The sequence below is a fragment of the Lampris incognitus genome, chromosome 6 (assembly GCF_029633865.1).
Source record: "Lampris incognitus isolate fLamInc1 chromosome 6, fLamInc1.hap2, whole genome shotgun sequence".
Classification (NCBI taxonomy): Eukaryota; Metazoa; Chordata; class Actinopteri; order Lampriformes; family Lampridae; genus Lampris; species Lampris incognitus.
This window is the reverse complement of record NC_079216.1, coordinates 26,138,306-26,151,745: the sequence shown is the minus strand read 5'-3', so window position 1 is coordinate 26,151,745 and position 13,440 is coordinate 26,138,306. Positions and strand designations below refer to the sequence as shown.

The 13,440-nt window shown below is 46.1% G+C and overlaps 1 protein-coding gene across 1 annotated transcript in view; it reads left to right on the top strand.

Annotated features, from left to right (window-relative positions):
- The window catches only part of rspry1 (ring finger and SPRY domain containing 1), a 320,762-nt gene that overhangs the window by 225,514 nt on the left and 81,808 nt on the right, over positions 1-13,440 (top strand). The window contains exons 10-11 of the mRNA XM_056282268.1: positions 3,332-3,475; positions 3,625-3,736. Coding sequence (XP_056138243.1) covers positions 3,332-3,475; positions 3,625-3,736 — 256 coding nt within the window. The remainder of the gene's footprint in view (positions 1-3,331; positions 3,476-3,624; positions 3,737-13,440) is intronic.

The following is a 13,440-nucleotide window of genomic DNA, read 5'->3' as shown; positions in this document are numbered from 1 at the left end:
ACAGGGAATGTTGGAGTCTACACAGAAGGATATGTTGGAAGAAACACTTTGTGCCAGTTCATATAAGTTAGAGCAGGAACTATAGAAGACATCCCAATCTGTACAATCAAAGCAAGCTTGTAAGCTGACAATGCTGTTTCCCATCCAGCATTTCACAGTTTTTACTATTTGCTCTCGTCATTTACAGATGGGCTTGTAGAACAGCAGAAGAAGTAAACTATTGTGGTAGGATGCTCCAAAGGGAGACCTAGGCAGAGATCTGAAAACGCCAGGCACTGGGCCATACCACAGGTCAATATTTGGTTTCTTCTTAGTAGTTGCAAACGTGACATACTGTTCATATTTTTCAGTGACTTATGTAGCTGGCAGTGATTGAAATCTCCTAAAATAAATTTGGGCGGGTCGAGTGAAAAAGCTTCCATTCTGTTGGTTACCTCTGTGATCAGCTGAGTGGCTGAAGAGATGTTCGCCCAGGGATGAATATAAACCAGGGGGAAGAAAAGCTGGGGAAACTCCCTCGGCAGGTAGAAGGGGCGAAGTGAGATGGATAGCAGCTCAAGGTCGGGGGTGCAAATTTTCTCCCGGACTACAACAGTATTACAGTATTTCTCATTAATGTAAAAGCATACGCTGCATCCGGTGGCTTTGTTTGTAATGACAGTTGACCGATCCATTCGAACAGGGTACCCCGAAGCTGCTTATGTGTAGATCCTTGTTGTGATCCATGTCTCCCAGCCACGTCTCGGTAAAAACTAGCAGGCATGTTTCAATAAAATCATGGTCAGATCTGGCATAAGCCTCCAGTTCATCCATCTTGTTGCGAATTGATTGTATGTTTGAGAGAAGAATAGTGGGGAGTGGTGGGAGCAGGTGTCTGTCGCTCAGTCCCTATTTCCACAGTCTGCGTTGAAGGCCTCCCCTCCTTCCTCTCTTCCTCCAGTGCTTTTTGGACAGTGTTTTGCTTACTGCAGCATTTAAGCTACTGCTTCATAGCGATCGGGGAATGGATAAAAGATTGTCACTTACTGCCAGTGGTCGAAAGGCAAGGAGTAGTAACTCATGGCTGTAGGTGATCCTATTGACAGCCTCACCACTGCCATCATGGAGTCCACAGGTAAATCGGCTTAAAAGAGTTCAAAGTGCAGCAAAGACTCCCCTCATGATTAAAAACAATTCCACATAAGCTCCAAGGCAATAAAAGTTAAGTTAAATACTTAAAAATGTGCACGTTGCACCTTCACAGGCGACAAACATTCAGCAAACAAAGCAAACAGTAGACAAACTTCTTCCGGGTTGCATAAGTAGTGTGAGCGCCCCCCAAGAAGAGTGTTAGGCGGAAGTTAAATAGAAAGGGAGTTCCATAGTGTGGGGATTCTAAGAGCAAAAGCCTGATCATCCTTTGTGACAAACGGCAACCTGGGAATAACCAGCAGGCAGATCTTAATGGTCGAGAGGGTGTATACCAGGTCAATAAATCAGAAATGTATGTAGGAGGAAGACCATTTAAAGCCTTAAAAGTGAATAATAAAATCTTGAAATTAATTTGAAATCTAACAGGGAGCTAGTGTAGGGAGCCAAGCACACAAGTGATATGGTCATGCCTCTTTGTCCCATTAATAAGTTGACCAGTGGTGTTTTGTACCAACTGCAGATGGTGGAGGCAGTGCTTGCTGATAACCGAGTAAAGTGCATTGCTATAATCAAGCCGAGAATATATAAAAGTATGTACAACTTTTTGTATATCAGCTATTTATAAAAATGACCCAATTTTAGTGATTACCTTGAGCCAGAGAAAACAAGACTTAGCAACATGTTTGATTTGATTATCAGAACTGAGGTTCACATCAAATATTACCCCAAGATTCATAGCAGCCTGCTTAAGACTATTTGACAGACCACCAAGATTAGTACCAAAAGGGCTGATGGAATTTGGGGGACTGAATAGAATGACCTCAGATTTCATCATCATCATCATCATCATCATTCAATCAATAAATTTAAGAACATTTTGGGATATCCAGGATTTAATGTCAGATAGGCAAGTTGTGAGATTTGCTAGGTCGTTAGGATCTGTGGGTTTTAGTGGCATGTGTAACTGAGTGTCGTCAGCATAAAAATGGTAAAACACATCATAATTTTGAATAACCTGGCCAAGAGGCAAACTATATATAGAAAACAGAAGGGGGCCAAGAACTGAGCCTTGAGGGACACCACAAATTACTTGAGCCATCGAGGAAGTAGAGGTTTTTTTTCTCTTTTATTCTATAGAAAAAAATTCAGAATACAACATGCATACCAAACAAATAGGGAAATAAACCATTTCACAAACCCATTGAACTCTAGAGAATCAGCAATTACAACACAGGTCGACAAAACAGAAAATAGTGAGGTAACCTGTAGGCCTTGGCGCATGGCTTCCAGCCTACAGACCCCCCCCCCACCAAATCAAAGAAATCAAACAAAAAATACACATATACCATACACAGTATACTGTTTAACCAAAATCAAACATTGCCCTCCCTCCTTCCCCAATCACAACAAAAGTGATCTCCTCTACAAATCCACCAACAAACTCTTCTTCTCTAACATAACCAAACAACATATTAACATCTCTTTCCATTATACTCCTAAAAATATTTCACACCTCAGCTTTCCTCTTTTCATAATGGGCTATATTCCTCCTTAGCTTGACAGCAAACCTTGCATGGCTTAAAACATAATTTAACAAATTAACATTACGTCTGTTCATTTTGCCAGCACCCTCAAACAACCACAATTCTCTCCATTCCATTCTGTCAACAAACCCACCTCTCCAACATCTACTTATTAATTCTTTCATTCTTTCATTTTCAACATGTATCCCTCCAGCACACAACATTGAAAAAACTCATGCATAAATGTTTTCCCTCCCACACCACACTCATCACATTCTTTCTTCACGTTCACATTAAACTTACTGATTATTAAATTATTGAATACCCTATTGTGCCTTAATAAAAAAAAATCTAAATTCTCACATTCAGCACTGTCCCTAGAGTTACCCAGTACAACAGAAAAAGTTATGTTGGAACTAGTGGGGGAAACAGTACTGTGGGGTGCCACCATATTTGTGTGTTGTTAATCAGAGACTGTCCTTTTTTACTCACAAAACTGGATATCAGCCATTTGATGTAATATGCCTTCCATTGCTCTCCTCTTTTTTCCTTTTTGTATATTTTCCTTCTCCTACCCCTCTCTGGTTCCATCTCTTCACTGTCTTTATTCCCTCTGCTGGTTCTCTTTACCCCTCTCCTCTTTCCACACACTGTCTCACTTTCTTCTTCCTCCTCAGGCACGTTGTGACGCCTCATCCTTTGAAAGTGTACGCTGTACATTCTGTGTGGACTCAGGGGTATGGTACTACGAGGTGACAGTCATTACATCTGGGGTGATGCAGATTGGATGGGCCACGAAGGACAGCAAGTTCCTTAATCATGTACAAATCTTTAGTTTTTTTTTACAATTTAAATCTTTTTCTTAAAAAAACAGTTTGTATTTGTACCTTTCTTTTCCCTCTTTCTTTCTTTCTTTCTTTTTCTTTCTTTTTTTTTTTTTTTGAATTTGTCTTTGTGGGTCTGTGTATAGGAGGGCTATGGGATCGGAGACGATGAGTACTCATGTGCATATGATGGCTGCAGGCAGCTCATCTGGTACAATGCGCGCAGTAAGCCTCATTCTCACCCCTGCTGGAAGGAAGGTATGTACTGAACACACACACACACACACACACACACACACACACACACACACACACACACACACACACACACACACACAGAGTATCCTGGCTTTACTTTAACTTTTTAATTAGTTAGGCCCTACAGGAATCTGTAGTTAAAAAAAGAAAAAAGAGAAATCGAAATTCTGCAGTGAATTTTGAGTTTTTTGATTGTGACTTGTCAATATCTGCAGTATTCTGGAGCTATTTAACTCAATTTCCTCACATGCACACATTACCTAACTGTACTGTACATGCAAATTCACACACAAGTTATAAAATGATTTATAACAACAACAAAAAAAATCAGCAATTACAAGGGTCAAAATCAGTTGCTAAAATAAGTGCAGGTTATGCACCTAAGTGAATTTAATAAACCAAAAAAGCCACTACCTGAGCTTTGGTGTCTTGCTGCAACTGGTTCCAGCACCATGATGCCTCATAACTAATGGCCCTTTTACACTGCATGGTACCGGCTCAACTCAACACGACTCTACTCACTTTTGGTACCAGGTACTTTTCTGGATTTCATTTTCCACTGCAGATAGTACCCCCTGAGTGTAACTGGTCATCATAGCAATGCAACATGAAACTGCCATGACATCTTCTTCAACGCGACACACAAAGGAACAATGGAGGATATCGAAGGGCCAGTGTTTTTGATTGTTGGTATGTGGCAGGTTGCCATTTAATCGAGTAACGTAAGCACAGTGAAAAAAAATTGTGGCTGCTTCAGTTACTCAGCTGTTTAAAAATGACCGGTTTGTGCAGGATGTCCCTTATCAAGCAATGATGATACAGTAATGACTTTAGTGACGATTCTCTCTGACCAGTCAGTGGTCTGCAGTGTTTTCAGGTCACCTTTTAGTATTGGATTGGGACCTTGGCGGAGGCGGGACCAAACAAATTACCAAGTAGGTTCAGGCGAACGTTTCTACTTTCATTCATATCGTCAAATCGTAGCTACTCGAGATCACCAGGGGGCCGGAGTAGGAGGGGATGGGGGGAGTTACGTCACAGCAAGCCAGTGAAATAACAGCATGCACAACTTCAAGAATCAAGAACAATTTATTGTCATTTCTATCATGTACTTGACACAAAAGAAACAACATTTCGTTTCACTCAGCCCACAGCAATGCAACACAAAAGATAAAAACATGTCCAAATTTCAAAAAACACCAAAAACAGAAAACAAAGCAAAAACACACGCACACACACACACACACACAAACAGTTAACAATACAGTCTGTTCAGTGCGACACAGTCCAAAAATTCCGCTGTATGGATAATGAACACCAACCAGGATGACTGTCAGAACTGCCAGTCTGCATGGGCTAGCAGTTAGCTTAGCTTGCTCCACTTCCATGTCCTGTCAGACCACCCTCGGTGCTTTCTTCTCAGGCACTGCTCCAGGTAAGGCCATGGTTCTTGGGCCCACAGGACGCAGCAGACCAGGCTCCCTCAGCCGATTCAACGTCAGCTTTCCCAGCCAAACACTTTCGACACACCTCCCCTGCACTCCACACAGTGACACAAACCCAGACGCAGACAAAACCACTGCACAGTCGACGCTAGGCGAGGCCGCCACCAGACCACCTCTGTGTTTCCTCTCGGGCACAGCTCTGAGCAGGGACGTCCACAGGACGCAGCAGACCAAGCTCTCTCAGCCGATCCAACACCAGCTCTCCCAGCCATCAAAAAAAAAGAGAAAAAAAGAGAAGATCAAAATAAAAGCTTCACACGATGATACAAACTTAGATGAAGACGTAGACATGGACAAAGACACTGCACACTGCATAGTCGGTACTGGGTGAAGCTGCTGCAAACGTGAGTTCATAAAGCCATCTTTTCACTGGAAATCTTAGGCTTGGTGTCAAAGAAAACACAGTATCTTGTATTTGGGATGGGGATATTATGGGTTTTGCCCAGATGCCAAAGGTGCGCCTAAGGATATCTGCAAGCTACAGTGCCTTGCAAAAGTATTCAACCCCCTTGACAGTCATCCTGAACAATATCATTTTTTGTGAGCCCATAAGCTCTTAACAGCATGTTCCCAAAGCCAAAATAAGTTATGTTTCACTGACTTTTTATTAATAAATTAAAAACTATAATATAGTGTTTGCATAGGTATTCAACCCCCGCATATCAATACTTTATAGAGTACCCTTTTGCTGCAGTGACAGCCATGAATCTTTCGGGGTAAGTATGTACAAGCTTTGCACATTCTTCTGGAGTAATTTTTTCCCCCATTCTTCTTGGCAGTATTTGTACAGGTCTTGTGCTCTGAGAGCTCCAAGTTTACACAAATGACAAATGATTCCTAAAACAAACTCAGGTAAACAAAATTGGACATAGTGTGCACTTATAAGATACTAAAGTAACAGTCTCGTTTATGGGTATAAAAAAAAATGTGTTTGTGTTAAGTGTGTAAAGTTCATTAGCCGAGAGCTCCATCAGAAAATTAAGACAAAGGAGCATAATACTGAAGTAAGAGACAAAGTGATTGGAATGCAGAAGGCGGGAGAGGGATATAAAACAATATCTAAGTGTTTAGATGTCCAACTTAACACTGTTGGATCCATTGTCAGAAAGTGGACGCTGTATCGCGCCACCCAGATGCTTTACAGGACAGGCCGTCCCTCAAAGCTAAGTGTCCAAGCAAGACGTGGGCTGGTGAGGAAAGCCAGAGATGATCCTGCAGTCACTTTGAAGGAGCTGCAGAGGTGAGTGGCTGAAACTGGAATAAATGTGCATGAGTCAACCATACCACGGGCTCTCCATAAATCTGGCCTGTATGGGAGCGTGGCAAATAAAAGCCGTTGCTCAAAACTATGCATTTAAAAGCACGCTTGGAGTTGCTACCAAGCATGGAACAGACCCAATTAGGATGTGGGTAAAGGTTTTATGGTCAGATGAGATGGAAGTTGAGCTTTTTGTCCAAAATTCAAAGCGTTATGTGTGGCGCAAACCTAACGCTGCTCATGCCCTAAAAAACACCCCCCCTACAGTGAAGCATGGCAGTGGCAGCATAATCCTATGGGTTGCTTTTCTGCAGGCACTGGGAACCTTGTTCAAATTGAGGGAAGAATGGATGGAACTAAATACAGGAAAATGTTGGAAGAAAACCTGTTGCAGTCTGCCATAAAACTGAAGCTTGGGAGAAGGTTCACCTTCCAGTAGGACAATGATCCTAAGCACAAGGCTAAAGCAATAGCAGCATGGCTCAGCAACAAAAAAGGGAACGTTTTGGCATGGTCAAGTCAAACTCCGGACCTGAACCCCATTGAAAATCTGTGGCACAGACTGAAAATTGCAATCCAGAGATTCCACCAACCTGCAAGACCTGTACAAATTCTGCCAAGACGAATGGGCAAACATTACTCCAGTAGAATATGCAAAGCTTGTACATACTTACCCCAAGAGAACCATGGCTGTTATTGTAACAAAAGGGTACTCTACAAAGTATTGATATGTGGGGCTTGAATACTTATGCAAGCACTATATTTTAGTTTTTAAATTATTTTTTAAAAAAGTAGCGAAACACAACTCATCTTGGTGTCAGGGTCTGTCATGTGTCAGTTTCCCGTTTCATTTTGATAGTCGTGTCTCTGTGTTCACGTCCTGTTCCCCATGTGATTACCTGTCCCTGCCCTTATGTGTTTCACCTGTGCCTCGTTATCCCTTCCCTCCTGTGTGTATTTAACCAGTGCTCCCCTGTGCGTCAGTGCCAGATTGTCTTGTCTCCTAGAGCAGCATTCCAGCGTTTCATGTAAGAGTTTCCCCGTGTCTGACTGTTTCGTTCCTGGTTTCGGAGTCTCCGTCTCTTGTTTTGGTACCATCACCTGCTTCTTAGTCCGCCTGGTTCTTGAAGTCTTCTGCCTGCCGATTTTGTACCTCTTTCTGTCTGATTGCCTTTCTGGATTTTGACCCTTGGACCGAATTAAAGACCCTGTGAACTGGTTACTGTCTGCCTGCCTGCATTTGTGTCCGCCAGTCTCTGTGTTCACGACAGAACAATCTGGCCACGATGGACACAGCAGAGCAGGACTCCATGCTCACTAGGCTCGAAGTGCAGGAGCGCCAGCTCCGACAACAGGAGGAGAAGATTGAACAGGTGCGTCGGGCTGTGGCAGAAGCTTCCCAGCACAATGAAGTGGTGTGCGGCACAGTTACCGCTCAACTCAACTACGTCATCGGGCAGCTTCAAGCCATGGGCTTAGTCACTCACCCCTCTCAGTCAGCTGAAACTCCTGTGCCTCCCTCATCATCAGCTTCGGCACCAGAACCGCCTCTGGCTCCTGCTCCTCCCTCAGAAGTCAGACCCGTCCGGCTCTCCAGTCTGGAAAGATTCTCTGGGGAATCTGATGACTGCCGCCCCTTCCTCTCTCAGTGCGAGCTCCATTTTGAGTTCCAGCCCGCCGCCTTCCCCTCAGATCGAGCCAAAATAGCCTTCATTATCTCCTACCTATCGGGGAGAGCCAGGGCGTGGGCCACCGCGGAATGGAGCCGGCGGTCTGCAGTATGTAACTCTCTTTCTCTCTTCACCGACACATTTAAACACATTTTTCACTCTACTCTTCCCGCTAGAGAAGCTGCTAGAGCTCTACCCTCCCTGAGACAAGGAAGACGATCGGTGATGGACAATGCCATAGAGTTCCGCATGCTAGCCGCCGACTGCGGTTGGAATCAACCTGCCTTGGTGGATGCCTTCTTTAATGGACTCTCCGAGACCCTAAAGGATCATCTCACTCCTCTGGACCTGCCTTTGGAGCTGGATGCCCTCGTCGCCGTAGCCTCCCGCATCGACATAAGACTGAGGGATAGACAGAGAGGTCGCCCCATCAGGGAACCTGACCAGCTCGGCACCCCTCCCCAAGCTTCGGTCTCCATGAGCAGCTCACCTCCCAACGCTGTTCCGGAGCCAATGGAGGTTGGGCGTACTCGCCTCACCCCAGCCGAACGTCACCGTCGGATGATGGAGGGTCAGTGCATGTACTGTGCCCAGCTGGGTCATTTCATCGCCTCCTGCCCTCTACGAGGTTCCCTACCTGCTCCACCCTCTAGACCCCTGGTGAGTGTTACCGCTCTTGAAAATAAGACTCAGAGACAATTAACAAAGGTGAAACTAACCACTGCCTCTTCTACTCTGAACTGTTCATCATTAGTTGATTCAGGTGCAGATACTAACCTGATGGATTTTAGTATAGCACAGAGCCTAGGCGCCTCGGATGAGCTGCTCCCTACACCCCTTCTTGCCACGGCTCTTGACGTCAGGTTTATTGCCACTGTTACTCATCAGACCTCACCCATCCGGACGAGCCTCCCCAACGTACATGTGAAAAACCTCCGTTTTCACCTGTACAACTCTGAGATGCATCCCCTGATCCTCGGGTACCCCTGGCTGATTCAGCACAACCCACACATCAACTGGGCTACCGGTCAGGTAATTGGGTGGGGAAAAAACTGCTACCAAGACTGTTTCCAAGACATAGCCTCTAACCTCTTGAGTAAGACACAGTCAAAGGACTCTCCTGACCTGACTGGTGTCCCAGCCTGTTACCATGACTTACAAGAAGTTTTCAGTAAGAGCAGAGCTGCTTCCCTTCCTCCCCATCGTGAATATGACTGTGCTATGGACCTCCTCCCCGGTGCACCCATTCCCAAGGGTCGGTTGTACTCTCTGTCCACAGCCGAGAGAAAAGCTATGGAGGACTACATTAATGACTCCCTTGCAGCAGGGCTAATTCGGCCATCATCCTCTCCAGCTGGAGCAGGGTTCTTCTTCGTTGAGAAGAAAGACAAGAGTGTAAGACCATGCGTAGACTATTCCCCACTCAACAACATTGCAACCAAGAACCGTTACCCCCTCCCACTAATTTCTTCTGTCTTTGACGTCCTCAAGGGCGCCAAGGTATTCACTAAATTGGATTTGCGGAATGCGTATCACCTAATACGCATCCGGGAGGGGGATGAATGGAAAACGGCTTTCAATACGCCCATTGGCCACTACGAGTACTTGGTCATGCTCTTTGGATTGACTAACGCCCATGCAGTTTTCCAAGCCCTAGTGAACGATGTCCTGAGGGACCTCCTGAATCAAAATGTTTTTGTATTTCTTGATGATATCCTTATTTTTTTCCCCGACGAAGAGTCTCATGTCCGGATGCTACGGGAAGTTTTGAAAAGACTGTTAAAAAATGAACTGTTTGCCAAAGCAGAAAAGTCTGAATTCCACAGGAAACAAGTTACTTTTCTGGGGTACATGATCTCCCACGATCACTTGGAAATGGACCCAGAAAAAGTCCAGGCTGTGGCAGAGTGGCCGACCCCCACCTCCTGAAAGGAGGTACAATGTTTTCTTGGCTTCGCAAACTTCTATCGTAAGTTCATTAGAAACTTTAGCTCAGTGGCCGCCCCTTTAAGTGCCTTAACCTCTCCCAAGGTTTCGTTTCAGTGGTCTCAATCCTCCGAGGATGCGTTCCAACGCCTGAAGAAGCTCTTCACCACAGCTCCGGTCCTCAACCTGCCCTCAGTCAATCAACAGTTCATCTTGGAAGTGGACGCCTCCAGCTCTGGAGTGGGGGCCATCTTGTCCCAGAGATTGGGTACGGATAATAAGATCCACCCCTGTGCTTTTCTTTCCCGGAGATTATCTCAGGCGGAGAGAAACTACTCTGTGGGGGACTGGGAGCTGTTGGCTGTAAAAGTGGCGCTGGAAGAGTGGAGGCACTGGTTAGAGGGGGCGGCCCAACCATTCCTCGTGTGGACAGACCACCGGAATCTGGAATACCTCAAGGGTGCCAAGAGGCTCAATGCCCGCCAAGCCAGGTGAGGACTTTTCTTTTCCTTGTTTTAATTTCACTCTGTCATATCGTCCAGGAAGCAAGAACACAAAGCCAGACGCCTTGTCACGCATTCATGCACCCGAAACAGACTCCTCAGATCCAGAACCCATCCTCCTTGAAACCTGCATCATGGGAGCCTTCACCTGGAGTGTGGAAGGCAAGGTAATAGAGTCTCAGGGCAATTCCAGCACCCCCTGAGACCCCCATGAACAGGTTGTTTGTTCCCCCTTCCCTCCGGGGGGAGGTTATTAAGTGGGCTCATGAGAACAAGCTCTCCTGTCATCCTGGCATCCGCCGAACCCTCTTCAGAGTGTTGGAGCGGTTCTGGTGGGCTAACGCCAAGGATGACATGTCAGAGTATGTCGCTGCCTGTCCTGTCTGTTCCCAGCAGAAAAGCTCCAATGTCCCACCAGCTGGCCTCCTTCACCCTCTGCCCGTGCCACAGCGCCCCTGGTCAGACCTCTCAGTGGACTTTGTCACTGGCCTCCCTCCATCCAAAGGTAACACAGTCATCCTCACTGTCGTTGACAGATTCTCCAAAAAGGTTAAATTCATCCCCACACCCAAACTACCATCTGCCAAACAAACCGCCGAACTCTTGCTCCAGAACATTTTCAGAACCTTTGGATTTCCCAGGAACATTCTGTCTGACCGGGGGCCGCAGTTGGTGGCTCAATTCTGGGAGGCCTTCTGCCAGCTGATGGGGGCCACTAGAAGCCTCTCCTTTGGATACCATCCCCAGAGCAATGGCCAGCCGGAGAGACTGAACGAAGATTTGGAGACCGGTCTTCGCTGTCTCTCCTCAGATAACCCCTCATCGTGGTCCAGGATGCTGCTGTGGGTCGAATACGCCCACAACACCCTTCCCTCGGCCTTGACCGGTCTCACCCCCTTCCAGCTGGTGTTCGGCTATCAGCCTCCCCTCTTCGCAGCCCTGGAAAAAGAGGTCAAAGTCCCCGCTGCTGCTTTTATGGTCCGCCGGTGTCAAGGCATGTGGTCTCGCGCCTGCCGGACTCTTCTCCAGACCTCCGCCGCCTACAAGAAAGTGGCTGACTGCCGTCGCCGCCCAGCCCCAGCGTACCGCCCCGGACAAAGAGTGTGGCTCTCCACCAAAGATCTGCCCATCCACCATCCATTCCGCAAGTTAGCACCTAGGTACGTTGGCCCATATCCAATCTCAAAAATCATTGACTCTGCTGTCAAATTGAAGCTTCCCAGGACTACCCGCATACACTCCACCTTCCACGTCAGCCAGATCAAACCAGTCAAGGAGAGCCCACTCATCCCCGCTGCCAAGCCCCCCCCCCCCGTCTCATTGATGGTGAGACTGTCTACACTGTCAGGAAACTGCTGGATGTTCGGCGGCGGGGCCGGGGCCTGGAGTACCTGGTGGACTGGGAGGGCTACGGGCCGGAGGAACACTCATGGGTCCCCTCCCGGGACATCATGGACCCTCGCCTCATTGCCGAGTTCCACCGCCGCAATCCTCAGGGTCCTGGGCCGCCAGGAGTCGGCCGTTAGGGGGGGGTGCTGTCAGGGTTTGTCATGTGTCAGTTTCCCGTTTTATTTTGATAGTCGTGTCTCTGTGTTCACGTCCTGTTCCCCATGTGATTACCTGTCCCTGCCTTTATGTGTTTCACCTGTGCCTCGTTATCCCTTCCCTCCTGTGTTTATTTAACAAGTGCTCCCCTGTGCGTCAGTGCCAGATTGTCTTGTCTCCTAGAGCAGCATTCCAGCGTTTCATGTAAGAGAGTTTCCCCGTGCCTGACTGTTTCGTTCCTGGTTTCCGAGTCTCCGTCTCGGTACCGTCGCCTGCTTGTTAGTCCGCCTGGTTCTTGAAGTCTTCTGCCTGCCGATTTTGTACCTCTTTCTGTCTGATTGCCTTTCTGGATTTTGACCCTTGGACCGAATTAAAGACCCTGTGAACTGGTTACTGTCTGCCTGCCTGCATTTGTGTCCGCCAGTCTCTGTGTTCATGACACTTGGCTTAGGGAACATGCTGTTAGAGCTTATGGGTTCACAAAAATAATATTGTTCAGGAACAGATGTGTGAGTATCTTTTATAATCCAGAAATTAGTGATTACTGCCAAGGGGGTTGAATACTTTTACAAGGCACTGTATGTAAAAGATGTGTGCAAGTGAAGAACATGCAGACCACTAATTTATTTGCGCACATGCAGGTTCATCATCTCTCCAAGGCTGCAAAACTAAAATAAATAAACGTTTATGAAAGAGTGTGAACATTTCATTTGAAATATTTAAACATTATCAAGATCTATTTAATAGCAAACAACAACTCCCTTTTAAAGTCTGTGTGTCTGTGCTTGGTGTGACAATATCACAGCATCATGGTCCGTTTAACATTATTATCTTACATTGAATATTGCAGTCTAAATCATATCAATAACGTTAACTTACTCTGGAGCGCAGAGCAATGTTTTGGTGAGCAGGTATATGGAGAACGGAGATGCAGGGTCTCAGATCCATGGAAAAGAGATGGCAAACTGGTTCGTAATTAAGGCTTTAAAATTCACTCATTACTCATGCTGATTAATGGGGCCCAGTGGGTGGGCATGCTGCTCCACCAGATACATCTCTAAATACACAGAGGGTGCAGATTCTATGAATTATTTTTATAACATCTTAGTTCTGATAGTAAGTTAGATAAAATCACCTTAATATCAGCACAGGAAAAACCAATTGTTGATCATCCCTTCAATCTTCAATATACAATCTGATCGCCAATTGGCACAAGCTTAGTACCAGGTACTATCCACAACTTTAGCCCATGGAAAACCAAAAAAAGCAAGCTGTCGAGTTGAGCCGTACCATGCAG